At 38.5% G+C, this 15,017-nt stretch overlaps 1 protein-coding gene across 1 annotated transcript; it reads left to right on the top strand.

Moving 5' to 3' along the window:
* Nucleotides 1-1,765: 1,765 nt before the first annotated feature.
* Nucleotides 1,766-14,929, top strand: BDH2 (3-hydroxybutyrate dehydrogenase 2). The gene is made up of 10 exons (XM_042050002.1): nucleotides 1,766-1,864; nucleotides 3,377-3,457; nucleotides 4,970-5,048; nucleotides 7,017-7,113; nucleotides 7,650-7,758; nucleotides 8,900-8,960; nucleotides 9,604-9,717; nucleotides 10,225-10,283; nucleotides 11,500-11,592; nucleotides 12,851-14,929. Exons 2-10 carry the CDS (start codon nucleotides 3,386-3,388, stop codon nucleotides 12,902-12,904), a joined length of 738 nt encoding a protein of 245 aa, XP_041905936.1. The 5' UTR covers nucleotides 1,766-1,864; nucleotides 3,377-3,385; the 3' UTR covers nucleotides 12,905-14,929.
* The last annotated feature ends 88 nt before the right edge of the window (nucleotides 14,930-15,017 follow it).

The raw sequence follows: 15,017 nt of genomic DNA, 5'->3' as shown, positions 1-15,017 counted from the left end.
ATTCAGTGTCTAAATGTTACCAAATTACTATCTTTAATACTGATTTCATCACTTCCATCATTATTATGCTTCTTGTCTCTGTGCCCTATAACCTTCCACAGCAATTACTTGTGCAAAGTTTACTGTTACACAAGTCTGTTGTCAGAGTTTTACTTAATTCTTTTGAGTCTGTCAGAAAATGGCTGAAGTGTAAAACATATATCCTCCTCCCTTTCCTCTCCCCCATCCCCTCCAGTGCTAACTAAACAGGAATTGGGCACTCGGAACCTGAAATCAACTCCATTAAGGATGAAATTGTCATCATGAGATGAGAAAGTCATACCTAAGAAAGTTACCTACATCAAAAGCATCCTCCTTATTTTAGAGGAATAAAGCTTTCAGGGATGCTAGGTCCTGTTTGGGTCACCCAAACTGACAAGCAAATGGCTACACTGACGTATTCCTGAGCATTCAGCAGTTACTGGAATTGGGAGAGTCACATGAGGATTATTTACCTGATAGAGGTACTTCTTTAGTAAAAAACCAACCTTCTATTTACCTTGAATAGCTGCAAACTGCCAACTACTCCACCTACTAGGAAGTTGCAAGCATTTATCTCAATCTCTGACCTGGAATGTGTTTTGGGAAGCTTTTAAAGGCATGACGAGCCAAGAGCCAGAAATATACAAGTTTTAAATACTGCTACAGAGTTGAGCACGGTCTTCTTTCTGATCAGAGCCATAGGTATTTATTTTCTGACAGGGATAAATGCGAAGTGCTGGTGTATTTGTGGTGGCTTCTTTTTTTTGAGATTGGTTGGAAGATTTGTGCGTTTGTTTTGGGTTGGTTTTTGTTTGGTTTGGTTTGTTACTTTTTTAGTTTCCTACTATCATGAAAGGGATTTCCTTTGGCTACCAGCATTTTGGTGTTCTAATAAATTAATTAGACTGACTTTTCTTTCAGAAGGGGGGGAAAGGAGGTGTATATACAGATCTACCTCTTTAATATACAATTTCCAGTGGGTTTTTTTTGTTAATTATTGCTGGCTTGGAACATTTCTAGATTTGGTGATTTTTCTGGTGATTGAACTAAAAAAGCAAAAACTTATTGCAACAGGTCTGTATCTGAATTCGAGTGGCAAAAGCTTAGGGTCAGAAGGATAAATGCTTTTAGCAAATTAAGTCGTTAAAGACTTTGTTAACTGGGGAGCTGATGTAGAAAGCCTTAAAGGCTATCACAGTTTAGCAGAATGACAGGATAAACTGAACTTTTGTGTATGTGTGTCCCAGTTTATCCACAGAAGTGTTTTTTCTGAGGACAAACTAACCAAAGTTTAGGACACCAAATTCCTTAATAATACTATCAGGTAGCTTTCAGTCTGGTTTGAGCTTATAGCTAAATTCGTTTGTCCTAGAATTTTTCAGTCTAATGCTATTAATTCTGCTTTAAGATATGCAAGTTAAACCACTAGAAACAAAAGATACATTGGTAAATCACCAGTTTAACAACAACAACAAAAAATAGTCCTGTAAGTATTGTCCTGGTTTGGAATTTGATAGTTCATATTGCAAAAAGACATTGCTTGGAAAAGATGTTTGTGGCCTTTTTTTGGTGGGAATCCTACTGATGTCTTGAATTCCCATAGCTAATGCTAGTGATCCTTTTGTGTCCTTGCCTGTGCAGGAGAAAAATAACACTTTTTTTAAAATCCCGAGTTTCACTAGATGGCAGCATCTCAGTGTTTCAACAGGAAATTACGTTCATATAGAGAAACTCAGCATTTGGACTACAACTCCCAACAAGCACAGTAAAAAAAACCACAAACCTCTAGCACTTCCTTTGTACAAGGGTCAGTAAATATAACAAAGTTGTTTGAGATCTTTCGGTGAGTGACTGTATTAATAATTCTTTGTAAATGCTTCATAGAATCAGTATGGCAAATGTTTATAAAACCTGATGGTTAGATTGAAAAATGTATTTATAATGCATTTTGCTTCCCACATGTTAAGGTGATTTGGGGAAGCACTTGAACTGATCCAGGTGGCTTTTGGAAAGGAAAGAATTTTTCCATTAACTGCTTCAGAAGTCTGATTTGTTGAATCTGTAACCTTCAGGAAAATAGTTTCGCTGCAATTTTTGTCAGGAAAAACACCTAACAAAACAGAATTTCTGATCAAAATAAGAGAAATCAGTAATTTATTCAAAATGTAGGGCACTAAATTCGATTTACTAATCTGAGTCACAGCACGGATCTGAGCATCTCTAGAGGACAGCATTGGCTGCTAACATAGGGAAGATTATGGCACCTTTATCTTAATTTCCCAGTGAAGTACTTGGTGTGTTGGACTTATGTGTATATTTAAAGTCTTTGTGTTCTTATGACACCTTTCCACATCCGTATCTATACAGACGAAGTTGCTCAGAGGATTGTGTAAATGCAGGAGTTCTGCTTATGGGGAACTTGGTTAACAAACTCCAGATACTGCACTGTGACTGGAACACAGCGACTTCACTTTTTAGGAAGCTCTTTGGAGCATCCTATTAAGTAATTTTCTCCTTAAATAACCAAAAATCTACAGGAGTGAGAGGATGGTGTTTGTTTTTACTTGTTTGCCTGCGTTTTTGTATGCTGTACTTCATTAAACCTAACACAGCACTTGAACTTGTGTGCTGGGGCAGAACAGGGCTGTATTTCGCCTTTCAGCTGCTCCATACAGACTAAGGTAGCAGCTCCTAAAGGTTCCCAACTGCCCCAGGTATGCTCAGTGTTCCCTGACAACAAGGAACAAGAGGCAAGACTGGCAGCTTCACCCCCCCACACTCTCTTGCTTCATTAAGGCTGGGAATCTGCTGTGCTGAAAGATTCCTAAGACAACTGAGAGCAGATACCAAAGCCCAGGGTATTGTGTGGAATTTATTGCAGTCCAGGAAGTTGAAGAGTTTGGAGTTTGAGAGAAACAGAAGACAGACCTGCTTTTTAAGAACACCATGGAAACATCTACTGGAAACAGTAGAGCACGAATTATTGCTGTTTCATCTACTGGAAACAGTGGAGCACGAATTATTGCTGTTTCATCCTGGCTTTTTCTTTTGCCTGTTTAAAAAAATATAAAATCCAATTTCTGTTATAACGAAGCTTAACTTCTGAGCTCAAATGCCTTTTGATTTCTTGAGGTCCTTACATATAACAAAAAAAAAAAAAAAGTTGGGGCAGCCCTGCCCCTCAGAACCCTGGATCACTAAGGGTCATACTGCAGCCAAACAGGACAGTTGTGATGGCAGAGGTAGACCCTGGATTGATGATGTCTAGTTTTGGGAAAATGTTTGCATCTGATTCCTGAGGGTGGCGTTGGCTTATGTTTTTGTTAAATTTCTGTGCCATCCCGTGCCTACACAGGTGAGCACCATGGGGCGGCTGGATGGGAAGATCATCCTGTTGTCTGCAGCAGCACAGGGCATTGGCCGAGCAGCTGCTATTGTAAGTTGGAAAATGCTTGTTCTGCTGTGCCTTTGCAAGGTCTCTCATTCTAGCTTGTCCAATGACACCTGCACCAGTTCTTGAATGAATAAACCATAGATGAAGCCAGAACTACGCAGTGAAAACATCAGGGAATAATGTAGCCACTCTGCTGTATCATGGAGGCTTCGTGCTGTTTAAATTTATGAAGATCTTCAACTCTGAGTGGAGATGTTAGATAATGATAAGAGCAAGACTTGAGGACAGCTGCAACTGCTTTTCTAACAATATATGGTTGGTACTGTCTGTACCTTTTATCCAATATCTCTGTTGCTTTGTTCTGGGAGAAAATAGAGATGACACAGAGGGAGTATTTCCTGCTCTAAGGCTGGATACTATGAGGATCCCCTACAGTAAAGCCAAGATATTTTACCTATATTCATGATTGACATAACCAAGTCTACATGATACTAACAACACAGCATTGTTCACGATGAGCAACTGTAAGAAACCCTTTACAAAGTAAGTTTGACTACTGTTAAACAAAATTCAAGGTATGTATTAACTTTCCAGTTAGCCTGTAACTCCTTTTGACCAGTTCTTCTCCTGCTACTTCCCTTTTCCATGACAAATAAAAAACCCAGTAGAGTTATCTTGTTCTCTCTGTAATGTAATCAACAACTCAGGAAAAGCTCCTGTAGGATTTTTGCCAGACTAGTTGGTTTCTCACACATGTGGTTAAGAACACAGAAGACTGGTGATCTTTATGTAAGAGAAGACTCTTACATAAATCATTCAGTCCAAGGAGCAGATAATCTTCCTGATGGTTTCACTTTGTAAATACCCAGCAAGCCATGGAAGGCTGGTACATTTAATGTCACTATCCTCTTAAGCTGCCCTTGAGACACTTATGCTGAAGATGAGGGGCTACAGTCCAAGATGTCAGAATACTTTTGAGAGAGTTCACTTTCTTAGCTGTTGATTTATCAGTAATTGCAATACAAAGAAAGAGGCTTTGGAGGAGACCATCAAGAATGAACCAATGTCTCTGGTTAAATATCAGAGGTCATGCTGCTTTTCATATTGTTCTATGCCAAGGATTTGGATACAAAGGATGTTGTTAAAAATAAAAAATTCCTGGTTTATGACTTCTGCCTTTGCCTGTCAAATATCCTAACTTCATTTGAATCTAACAATACAGACAATTCTAGCCCTATATTTATAATGTGCTTACTAGTGCAGCTAATAAGGACAATAATAATATCCATTATCTTAGTCTAGTTACTGTTCTTTATTTATGGATTTTACTTTAGGTAAAACACCTTAAATCTGTCTTATCATGCAAAGTTACATAGTTATAACTATATCACAGGATCTGTGCAACTCCCTGATATGCCCAGAATGAAAACAAGAGATCAGCTGCCTTCAGCCACCTTCTATTTCAAGCCAAAAAGGACCTGAGAAGAAAACAGATTTTATTTCTGGTACGATCTGGAATATCTAAATATAAACTGCTTCTTTTGTATTGTCCAGGCTTTTGCTAAAGAAGGAGCCAAAGTCATTGCTACAGACATCAATGAGTCTAAACTGCAGGAACTGGGAAAATATCCAGGTAAATGGCCCTACAGCAGGCTTTGGTTCAGCTCTTACAAGTTTTGTGTAGGCTGGCTGAGATACATATTGAGGACAGGAAACTTCAAAAAGCCAGAAAATAGGAAAATATCCAGACTAATTCTTTAGATGTTGGCATGGCTTTATTCTGGTGTGAAGTAGCAAAGATTTAGCATGTAAAATGTTGCAACATCAGCGTATCAGACAGACCACTATTCCAAGCATGTGGAATAACTGATTTTCTTGTGCCACAGAAGAAGTTGGTATTTGTTTGCCAGAACAGCACCCATTTCAGTTACCTTTTGGCATCACCAGGCTAATTGTCAAGTGCATCACTCTGGAAGGCATGGAATGCTTTTCTCTGATCAGGAGAACACCCCACATACAGGAAGGTAGACCTAGTGTCTTGTATTTCTATGGTCCATATTTAACTATCCTTCTACTGCATTCCTTACTGACTTGTAGGATCATATATCTTCAGAAATTTAATTCTAGCAACACTGGATACACCTATTCTGTTTGTACAAATGTTCAGACATGAAAGGTGCTTTTCTACTGGCACCACAGGAACATGCTTCAAGGAGCAGGTTTTGCACAGATGTTTCTAATTTTAAGTGACACAAGTGGGGCACTACATTTAAAAGTATTTTTTCAATATTGAAATAAAAAAATAAGACTTGGATATATTTTACAGCTGAAAATGCTTCTAACTTGATTTGAGAGAAGAAAGTGGATTTAATGAATTCCTACTACAGGGTGACAGTAAAATACACAAAACCACAGCTGGCACAGCTTTTAGCCTATCAGTCTTTGCCAAGTGGAATTCACCACAAGAAATCCCTTTGTAATTCTCTGGGAACTTCAGGGCTTTTCAGGTTCCTTCTGAGGGTGTTTGGGAACATGTTACATTTTTTCCCTCTGCTAGTACGATCACAAGGAAAGAAATAATTTTCCATATACTCAGCGCCATTTCCATCCTTTAGACATAAGATTAGTCAACCTATAGTTCATCAAGAATTGGCATGTTGTGGTCTTTGAATTTTATTCAGGAGAGGTAATTCCAATGTGATATTAATCACTAGTCTTCAGTTTGATTGAATACACAAATCTCTTCTAAAGTGTCTGTATCATTTAACTAAGGCATAGAAAGCCTATTCATGGACTTGTCACTTTGGCTTCAAAAAAACCAGGTTTTTATCCATTTCAAATCAAATTCTCCTTTAATTTAGACATCTCTCAGATGCTTTACAGACAGTTTTACAGTACTTCATAGAATCATATATTCTGGGTGAGACTTCTGGAGGCCATGTAGTCCCATCTACTGCTCAAAGTGGCACAGGTTAGAGCAGGTTGCTCAGGGCTGTGTTTAATCAAGTTCTGAACATCTCTAAGGACGGAATTTCCTCAATAACCTCTGCAGGATCCTGTTCCAGTGTGCCTGCCCTCATGATTTTAATAATTTATGCAAAATAATTTTTCCTCATGAATTAAGTTAGATAAAACTCATTGATGATATCATCAACCACACATGCGAATGTGGCATGTCATGTTACTGTAAGACACATGCAACTAGTGTCTTACAGTAATTCCAAGTAATTGTTATTCTATGATAATGAGCATGAAAGTTTATCATGATTATATCAGTTCTGTCATTCTTCCATGTGAGAGTATAGTGGAATTCCAATTTATTTGGAATGTTTTTATGGTGAATTATGCTAGCTCATCTGCTTGTGTCACACTGTATAACAATTAAAAACAGTTGATCATTTTAATTCTCTCCTGAAATTTTAAATAGCATGACATGCTGTCCCAGTTTAACCACTGCACTAACTTAATCATTAAGTGTAGCTCTCACTGAATTAAATCCTCACTGAATAGCTCTCACTGAAGTGCAATCCTCAGCACATCAGAAAAATAATCAGCTTATCCTTAGTCAAATACATTGAAACAAATACCATATGTTTTCCAGGCATTCAAATACGGGTTCTGGATGTCACCAAAAAGGAGCAGATAGAAAATCTGGCCAAGGAGATTGAAAAGATTGACGTCCTCTGTAACATTGCAGGGTAACCAGACTCTCTTTGCTACTACTATTTTTCTGGTTTTCCCTGTCCTCCAGAGCTACTTTCTATTACTTCAATGCATTTTATTTCTTATGTTTTAATGTATTTTATACCCTTAATACAAAATTTCATGTGTTTTCATCAAAACTGACCTTTTGTGCACAGCCACATAACCCAGGCCAAGATAGAACAGCTGTGGAATTTATGTTTTCCCTACTCTATGGGTACCCTGTACTGATGGCTTTGGCCCTCCTTAGCACAACAGTAAACAAAGATGACAGTCTGCTAGTGCTCCAGTTTGTTTTTTTTAATTCTTCTATTGCCAATCATTTTGTTGCACATATTGAGTCTGCATTGTGTCCTTGATACTTATCAGAAGAAATACACTGCTACTCGGCATTCTTCAAAAGAGCTCTTACCCCCCCCCTTTTCAAGGTTGGAAAAGTTAACCTCTACAAAATAGTAGTGGGAAAAGGTCCATAAAAAGCCATAGAAATGTAAATGACAGGCTGTAATCCACTTCATGCATTCATTTCTAGGTTTGTTCATCATGGAACCATTCTGGAGTGTGAGGAGCAAGACTGGGACTTCACGATGAACCTCAATGTTCGCAGCATGTATCTAATGATCAAGACGTTCCTTCCAAAGGCAAGGCTTGGCTGTCCATGACTTTTAGTCTCTGCTGCATTGTTTAAAGTGTGAGAAATCAGAGTTGTTGCCCCTGTGACAATATACAAAATACAAGTGTGCAGCTTTGGATAGGGGAGCCCTTAGATTACAGTGATCCCACTGTAAAACATTCTCTGCACTGCATAATATTTCGAGTAGACAATTTATCTAAAGGATATGGTAGAGAATATTTATCTGGGGAGTTGACCTATGTAAACTAGCTAAAATACTTCAGACTTTATGCAGAGCAGTGAGGGAGCCATTGCAATACAGTGCTAATGTATTATACTACAGCACACATCTGCACAATACTACTGCTACAAAATATTTTAAAATAATGTATATTAACATGAATTTTATACAGCTCTGGAGATTGCCATGTGGAGAATTCAGGGACGCTGATGCTAACATGCTGATGAGAGCAGAACAATTCAATGACTGTAGCACCTCGAGGATGCTTCTTTGGTTTTACATAATCACTAGGTTTGGGTCTGCAAAAACTGGTGGACTGAATAAGGTGTTTGCATTCCTGTAAATGCAAAGGCCAAGTTTGAAAGCTGTGACCATGACTGGATGACAACTACTCTATTCAGTATTGTTCCAGATCGTTTTGCTTGGTTGATTTGGTTTTTCATTTGTTTGAGGGTAGGTTTTTTCTTAATTTTCAAAGTTTGGGGTTTTTTAACAACTTCAGGCATATCAGGTTTTAGGATGCCTAAAAAGGTCATAACTTAAAGAAAATTAGCTGCAATTCACAGAGTGTTGTGCTTTAGTCTTCTCCAAAACAAGAAGAGTTTGAGTGGGATCAGTGAGTTGCTGCATTAGTAGATGGTATGAGCAGATGTCTGTGTAGGGTAACTTACTGTGGTGACAAGAGAGCAATGATGTAGAGGTGGTGACCTAAGAAAAAATCCTTTCCTGGCGTAGTTTTCAATCCTGACATGGCTCAGGGGAACTGAGTGAGAATTTCAGACTTTGCACCTACCCATGCCAATTAAGCTTTGTTACCCTGATTATCAGGTGCATGTAGGGCTGCTCTGTGAGTTGCTGTGGGCTATTTTGCTGAACCTGAAGATGACAAAATAGTTTGCATTCAAGTGACATAAGTACTCTTTTGCAGATGCTTAAAGAGAAATCTGGAAATATTATAAATATGTCTTCTGTGGCATCCAGCATCAAAGGTCAGTAGCTTGCTAGAGGTCCTTATATAAATCTTTAAGATGATGGATATGCAAAATAAATATTGCACAACGATATTTCTAAATCTTGCAGAGGGATGCAGTAAGAAAAAAAAAGTGAACACATTCAACTCAAACATAAATGCAAGGACACAGATGGAAAATTGCAGAAACTCCAAGATCCTTACCTCCAAGCGTTTTCAATGTTTTGTTGCATCCTCTTTACCAGTTTTTATTAGCTAAAAAGGAATTCCTTCCAGTGGTATCTTGCTACATGTGCTCTTCAGAGATAAAATGAAGAAATGACAATTACATAAGTGCTGTAACTATGCTTTCAAAGGAAGCCTGATCATGACTAACAGATGGGTTTCTGCTGTTCTTCAATCTTTGCTGCTTGCTACATTTTCTAGACTACTTCCCAGATTTACACTATTGAAAGATTGTGTGCTTTCCTCTGGTGTATACCTGAGTAGAATTCCAGCAGTTGGCATTCTAGCTAGCCTGCCTTTATAGAGAGGCTACAGTTGCTACAGGAAATGCCGGAGTCCAGAAGCAGGTGCATATTGAACAAAGTTGGCTCTTCCTTTTTTCTTTTTTTCCTTTTTAACTATGTTCCTGTGCTGCCTTAACACGGACCTTCTGTTAGGGGTTGTGAGCAGGTGTGTCTATAGTACTTCAAAGGCAGCAGTTATTGGGCTCACAAAGGCTGTGGCTGCTGATTTCATTGAACAAGGCATCAGATGCAACTGCATATGTCCTGGTAAGTGTTCTGACATTATTCTGTAAACTAGGAGTAGATGCTAGAGGGCCAGGTTTAGTTTGGCTTTTTTAACAAAGAATAGACTTGCAAGTGGCAACTGAAGTTACCAGCAGTCTAAAAGAACAGAGCATGCTTGAAAGGCTTAATATAGAAAAGTTGTTATTCTGTATGTTTAGTCTGATTAACCTGGTATTTGCACTTTATAGATACATTACACAGTATTTGAATGGTTGTTTTCAAAGATCCAGTCTAGGAAGTTAGAAGCGGGCAAGAGCTTGCTAACAGTCTGGCCGTTGTTTAACCATCCAAAAAGTATTGAATCTAATTCTCCAAACTCTTGCCTTCTACTGAAATTTAAAATTCTGTGCTGTATTGGTAGCTTTGCAGTCTTTCTCCTGAATTATATTATGAAGTTACACCTAGAAATAGAACAAATAGAAAAAATAAACTTTTGTCATGATTGCTGTTGCAGTTGAGTTTTAACACTGAACTTAAAATTTTGCTTAGGAACTGTTGACACACCGTCTTTACAGGAAAGAATCCAAGCCCGGCCTAACCCAGAACAGGTGAGAAAGCAATTTATTAGCTTGGTCACGTGTGTATATATATTTAACTCTCTTTTAAAAAAAAAAATTTAGCTGCACTTCTGTCCATATTCTAAAATGTCCTCAATTTCAGAGAACTGTGGATAACTTAACATTACTGTCTCCTTTTAAAGCGTGGTCAGCTTGTATTTGCAACAGAAGCCTTAAGGCCAGACAGAACTGAAGCCTCAGAAGGATAATATTGCTTAGTGAATGCAGAGGGTCTCTCGTCCATGAAAGCTACTCCAAGTGTAGGTTACAGTATCCAGTGCAAAACCAGAGGACTTTTTCTATTGTGGCATGTGTCAGCCACAAGGTAGTGCAAAAACATGACAGACAGAGCATTCTGGCTTATGCATTTCAACATTATTTGGGATGCTTAGTAGGCAGTTGCAAGTTCTCATTTGAAGGACATGTATGGAAGAGGGTTTCGGTGGATTGGTGCCACGTTTGTCCCTACTGGGTCCCTCGTGGAGACGCTCAGGCAGCGGCACTCTGCCAGCACCTACACGTGCACACAATCTCACCTTCGCAAGCAGTCGCGAACAGCCGCTCACACCCACAGTTTATGCAGGAACCAGAGATGGAGGCGAGAGGGGTTCTCTGCATGCGATTCCGAGGCGTTTAATCACAACACACCCGAAGGGGGCAGAGGCGAGAAGAACCCAGAACTGAACGCCCGTGCGGGTTTTATCCCGAGAGCTCCCAAAGGTGGGCAGAGCATCCAACACCAATAGTCTGAGGGCTAGGGGACAGAGGCAAGGTTGAGTGACATAACAGGGCCAATGGGAAAAGGGATGGGAGGGGGGAGAGGGCCAGTGACCAGCAGAATCTAGACAAAGAACCTTCTAGCACAGCGTTGTAGGGAGAGATCACTTTTAGGGTAACTTGGGGGGTGTAAAGTGGATTTAGCCACCACAACAGACATGGGAATATCTACCACCAAAGGAAGAAGGATTTTTTGTTGGCTTTATTCTGGAACCAGAGATTTAGGTGCTATCTAAAAGCCTCCTACTTTTTTTCAGCCTGAAATTAACACTGCTGTTGATTTTATATTTTTTCTAGCATTACATCCCTACTTGGTGCACTAAAGAAAGTTATGATTAGAGGCCTGTTTCCAATATTGCTTTGTACATGTCAACAGATTAAAATAATTGCTTTTTTATTTTTGATATACCAAATGCTTTTGTACATCCAGGCACTGAAAGACTTTCTGGCTAGACAAAAGACTGGCAGGATGGCTACTGCTGAAGAAGTGGCCCATCTCTTTGTCTACTTGGCCTCTGATGAAGTAAGTATAGACAATAAAATGTCCTGTCACAGAATCCCATGCTACTTTGCTGCCTCACAGTAGAGAGGGTATTTGTTTCAGGATGATTTATATTGTCTTTGAGCTGGATTTTTACAAAAATAAAAAATTATGTTCTTCTACTGAGTTCAACCTGCGATACAAAAAGTACTCTGAATGTTGATGTTGATTGCAAGGCATTGGGTGTTCAGTAGGGTAGCCTGGTGGTTTCATGTCACCTGAGGAAATTGACTGACCCCAATCATCCTGCATGGTCAGAGAAATGAGCTTGTCAGCTTTACTAAGCTTGCACCATGGCTAGATCATGTTTTAAGGAGGTAGAATTAGAAGTCATCCCCTACCTTTGCTACTCAAGGGCAAGTAATTGTGTAGAGCTGCTGGAGATTTTAGCTAATGCTCAGGGTGAATCTGCCATTCCAGCATAAGGAAAACAACAGACCCACTGTGGTTGTCACACACGAGACTCTTGATGACCGCTGCAAACAGCACCAACGCTAATGAGCACACACCAACGTTATTTCAGCTGCTATAAATTTACTGAGACTAAAAAACTGGACTGGATTTGTCTGGATGTGTCCAGCAGTCCTAATGTCCATGTCAAAATACCTCAGTGGATTTAGTTCAGTATTAATGTTGCTATCTATCAGTAATCTGTTTCTCAACTTCATCTTGGTTTTAGTATTTCCATAACGCTAATAATTTTTTCCAGTCTGCTGCTTCCTGTCTGCTCACAGAGTTTTCAACCATATGTAAAAAGAATTCCATTTTTTCAATATATTCAGTGTGTTTCAGCACTAACATAGGGAAGAATCTCAACAGCTCAGTTGCTTACCCCACTATCTGTATAGTCCAAGTTTTCAATTAGGTCCCATTATAATTATTGGCTGACCTGGTCAGACTCTGCTCAGCTGGATGGAGCTTATAACAGCATAGTGTGAGGTATTTTTTCCTGCAGGTAAGATACCTGAAGTCTAGCTTTTGTAAATTTCTATTCTCAGGATGCATTCTCATCTTAATGCCTCTAATACTATTTTTGCCACACTTCCTTGAATTAAGTAAAAGGCTTCAATTTCCATGTTTGTTTATATTTAGATCTTATATTACTTATTCAGGTATTTCTGTAAAACAAAAAATAAGGTGAGTAAAAAGAAAGCAGATTTTTTAAAGAAAAAGTGTTTCCCTATAATTAATAGCCATGAAAAAATTACTTCAAATCATTGTTTATTTTATGTAATTGCAGTCTGCCTATGTGACTGGTAATGAACTAATCATCGATGGAGGATGGAGCTTGTGATTGACTCTACCTACAAATGGAAATTCATACTATGATGGGCAAAAAATGAGGACGGTGTTTCTTGCAAAGACTGAGATCATGCATGTGATGTCTTTCCAAACAAATTTGCTGCAAGCTCTTTCTAGATTGATCTTACTCATTAACTTTTCCTTAAATAGAGAAACACTGGAGTAAAATACACTTCATGTGGCTTCAATTTATGGCAACTCCAAAAACATGAAAGAACAGCAGTTTAATGTTTAAGAGTTCAGGGGGCTAAAAATACTATTCAAGGTACAAAATCTGAGTTGTGTTTTAAGCAAATCTGAGTGAAAGGAATTAAGAATTATCTTTATTCTCATCTTACAAGGTATTTGGAAATTAAATACTCACAATTAGATTTTCATGTACAGGAACCACTATGCAAGGCCATTATTCTAGCAGGCATGGATGGGGGGTATATGTGAGAGAAGTATTCTTAAATACATAGTTTGATCTTCATGAATATGCTTGACTTGCAGCACAAAAGCAAAAGGAGTGGATTTCACCACTCTAGAGAGTCAATATATTCCTCTCCAAAATTATGTACTGATATTGGACAAATTCTGTAAAATCTGTTGCTAGGTGCTACACTTTGGTGCTCTATGCCTTAGTCTCAAGTACCAATACAGCTCACTCTAAAGCACAAGGCAAAATTTCTCTGAAAAGGGCTGTTTCTACAAGAGTATGCATTGATGTTTTTATTGTGATAGCACATGGTAGCTTTGATTCATGAAATAGAAACCTGTTATTGTCAAGTTTCACACTCTGGGGAAAAACCCAGAGATCTAAGACAATGAATACCCTGAATTCATAAAGCATTTGTTCTGCTAACATACTGCTTAAAACCAACATGAATGAGATGGTCCAACTGCCTGTAAATATGGTCACCTTTAACAATTGCACATAGCTCCATTTATCTACTTCATAAATGAAACTCTGTGTAATTTCATACATATATTCATATAGATTATATATATGTGAGGCAGGAATTACAGAAGAAATGCTACTGAGTATGATTCATCAGTAATCAAAGCACAGGAACAATGTACAATATTGTGTGTGTGTGTTTCTGTAACAACAGCTGCCATGTTTATAAAATTATTATTAAGCTTTTCAATATCAGCTGAAGCATTAATATAAATTCTTTTGTTTCAAAGATAATGAAACATCTAGCTAAAATCTGGCCTCTTATTTTAAAATAACTGTATGTAAATGTAAATTTTACAAATGAGAAAAGTATTGTGGATGTTGACTTCCTTGGGCTCATTATGGGTTTAACGTTTACCTTTAATCATGGCCGGAGCATTCTGACCTTGTGTGGTTCGTTTATGGGGTTTTAGAGAATCTAGTATTTCAATCAAGTGACCCTGGCAGCCAGGCAGGATCAAATTAGGGCACAAATCCAAAGTTATCCAAAATGGTTCCACAAATGTTCACTGACATAAATTCAAACATTGAAAGTTAAGGCTGGCAGGACACAGTTTCAATGGTTTCAGAGTTTAATACGAAGGCCAAAGTCCTTCTTTTGCAGTAGGTGCAGAAGGCTTACCTTGAAAAGGGAAAACTTCCCCACTGCAGTAACACAGGGAGCTTGTACTGTGTATTCTGAAAATATAATTAAGAATCTGAGACAAAATTCATTATATTTACTGCATACTGGACATCATTACTTAACATTTCTAAGCTCACTTAGATGTGATTGTAGCTGATTGTAGTATACAGAGGCTGCTCCAAAATGGCTGCTGCTGTTGTTGTCAAAGCACTTGTGCAAGAGAATAAGTACCACCTGCCTTTAAATTGCACTAAAGGCACAAAGGGCTTTTTTAGTGGTAGGCCAAGAATCTGATGCACCAGAAAAATAAAAATCAGCAGAGCTTGCTGCCTCTGGCCTTATTAGCAGTGCTTTTCATGGAGGTGTTAACAGTTGCAACCCTAAAATGTGTTCTAATGTCATGAGGTTTTTCAGCAGACTTGCTGGCATTATTAAAGGAAAATGCTTCTTAATGCTCTCATGACCTCTTAATTCCCTGGTCTGTTTTTAATGGAACTGGTAATTCTCTTTGTTTTTCTTCCACCTCACTGATAATATAAA

This window comes from Corvus kubaryi, unplaced genomic scaffold, assembly GCF_017639235.1.
Source record: "Corvus kubaryi isolate FWS band 111438036 unplaced genomic scaffold, C.kubaryi_AGA036_p1.0 71, whole genome shotgun sequence".
Classification (NCBI taxonomy): domain Eukaryota; kingdom Metazoa; phylum Chordata; class Aves; order Passeriformes; family Corvidae; genus Corvus; species Corvus kubaryi.
This window is presented reverse-complemented; position numbering and strand designations above follow the sequence as displayed.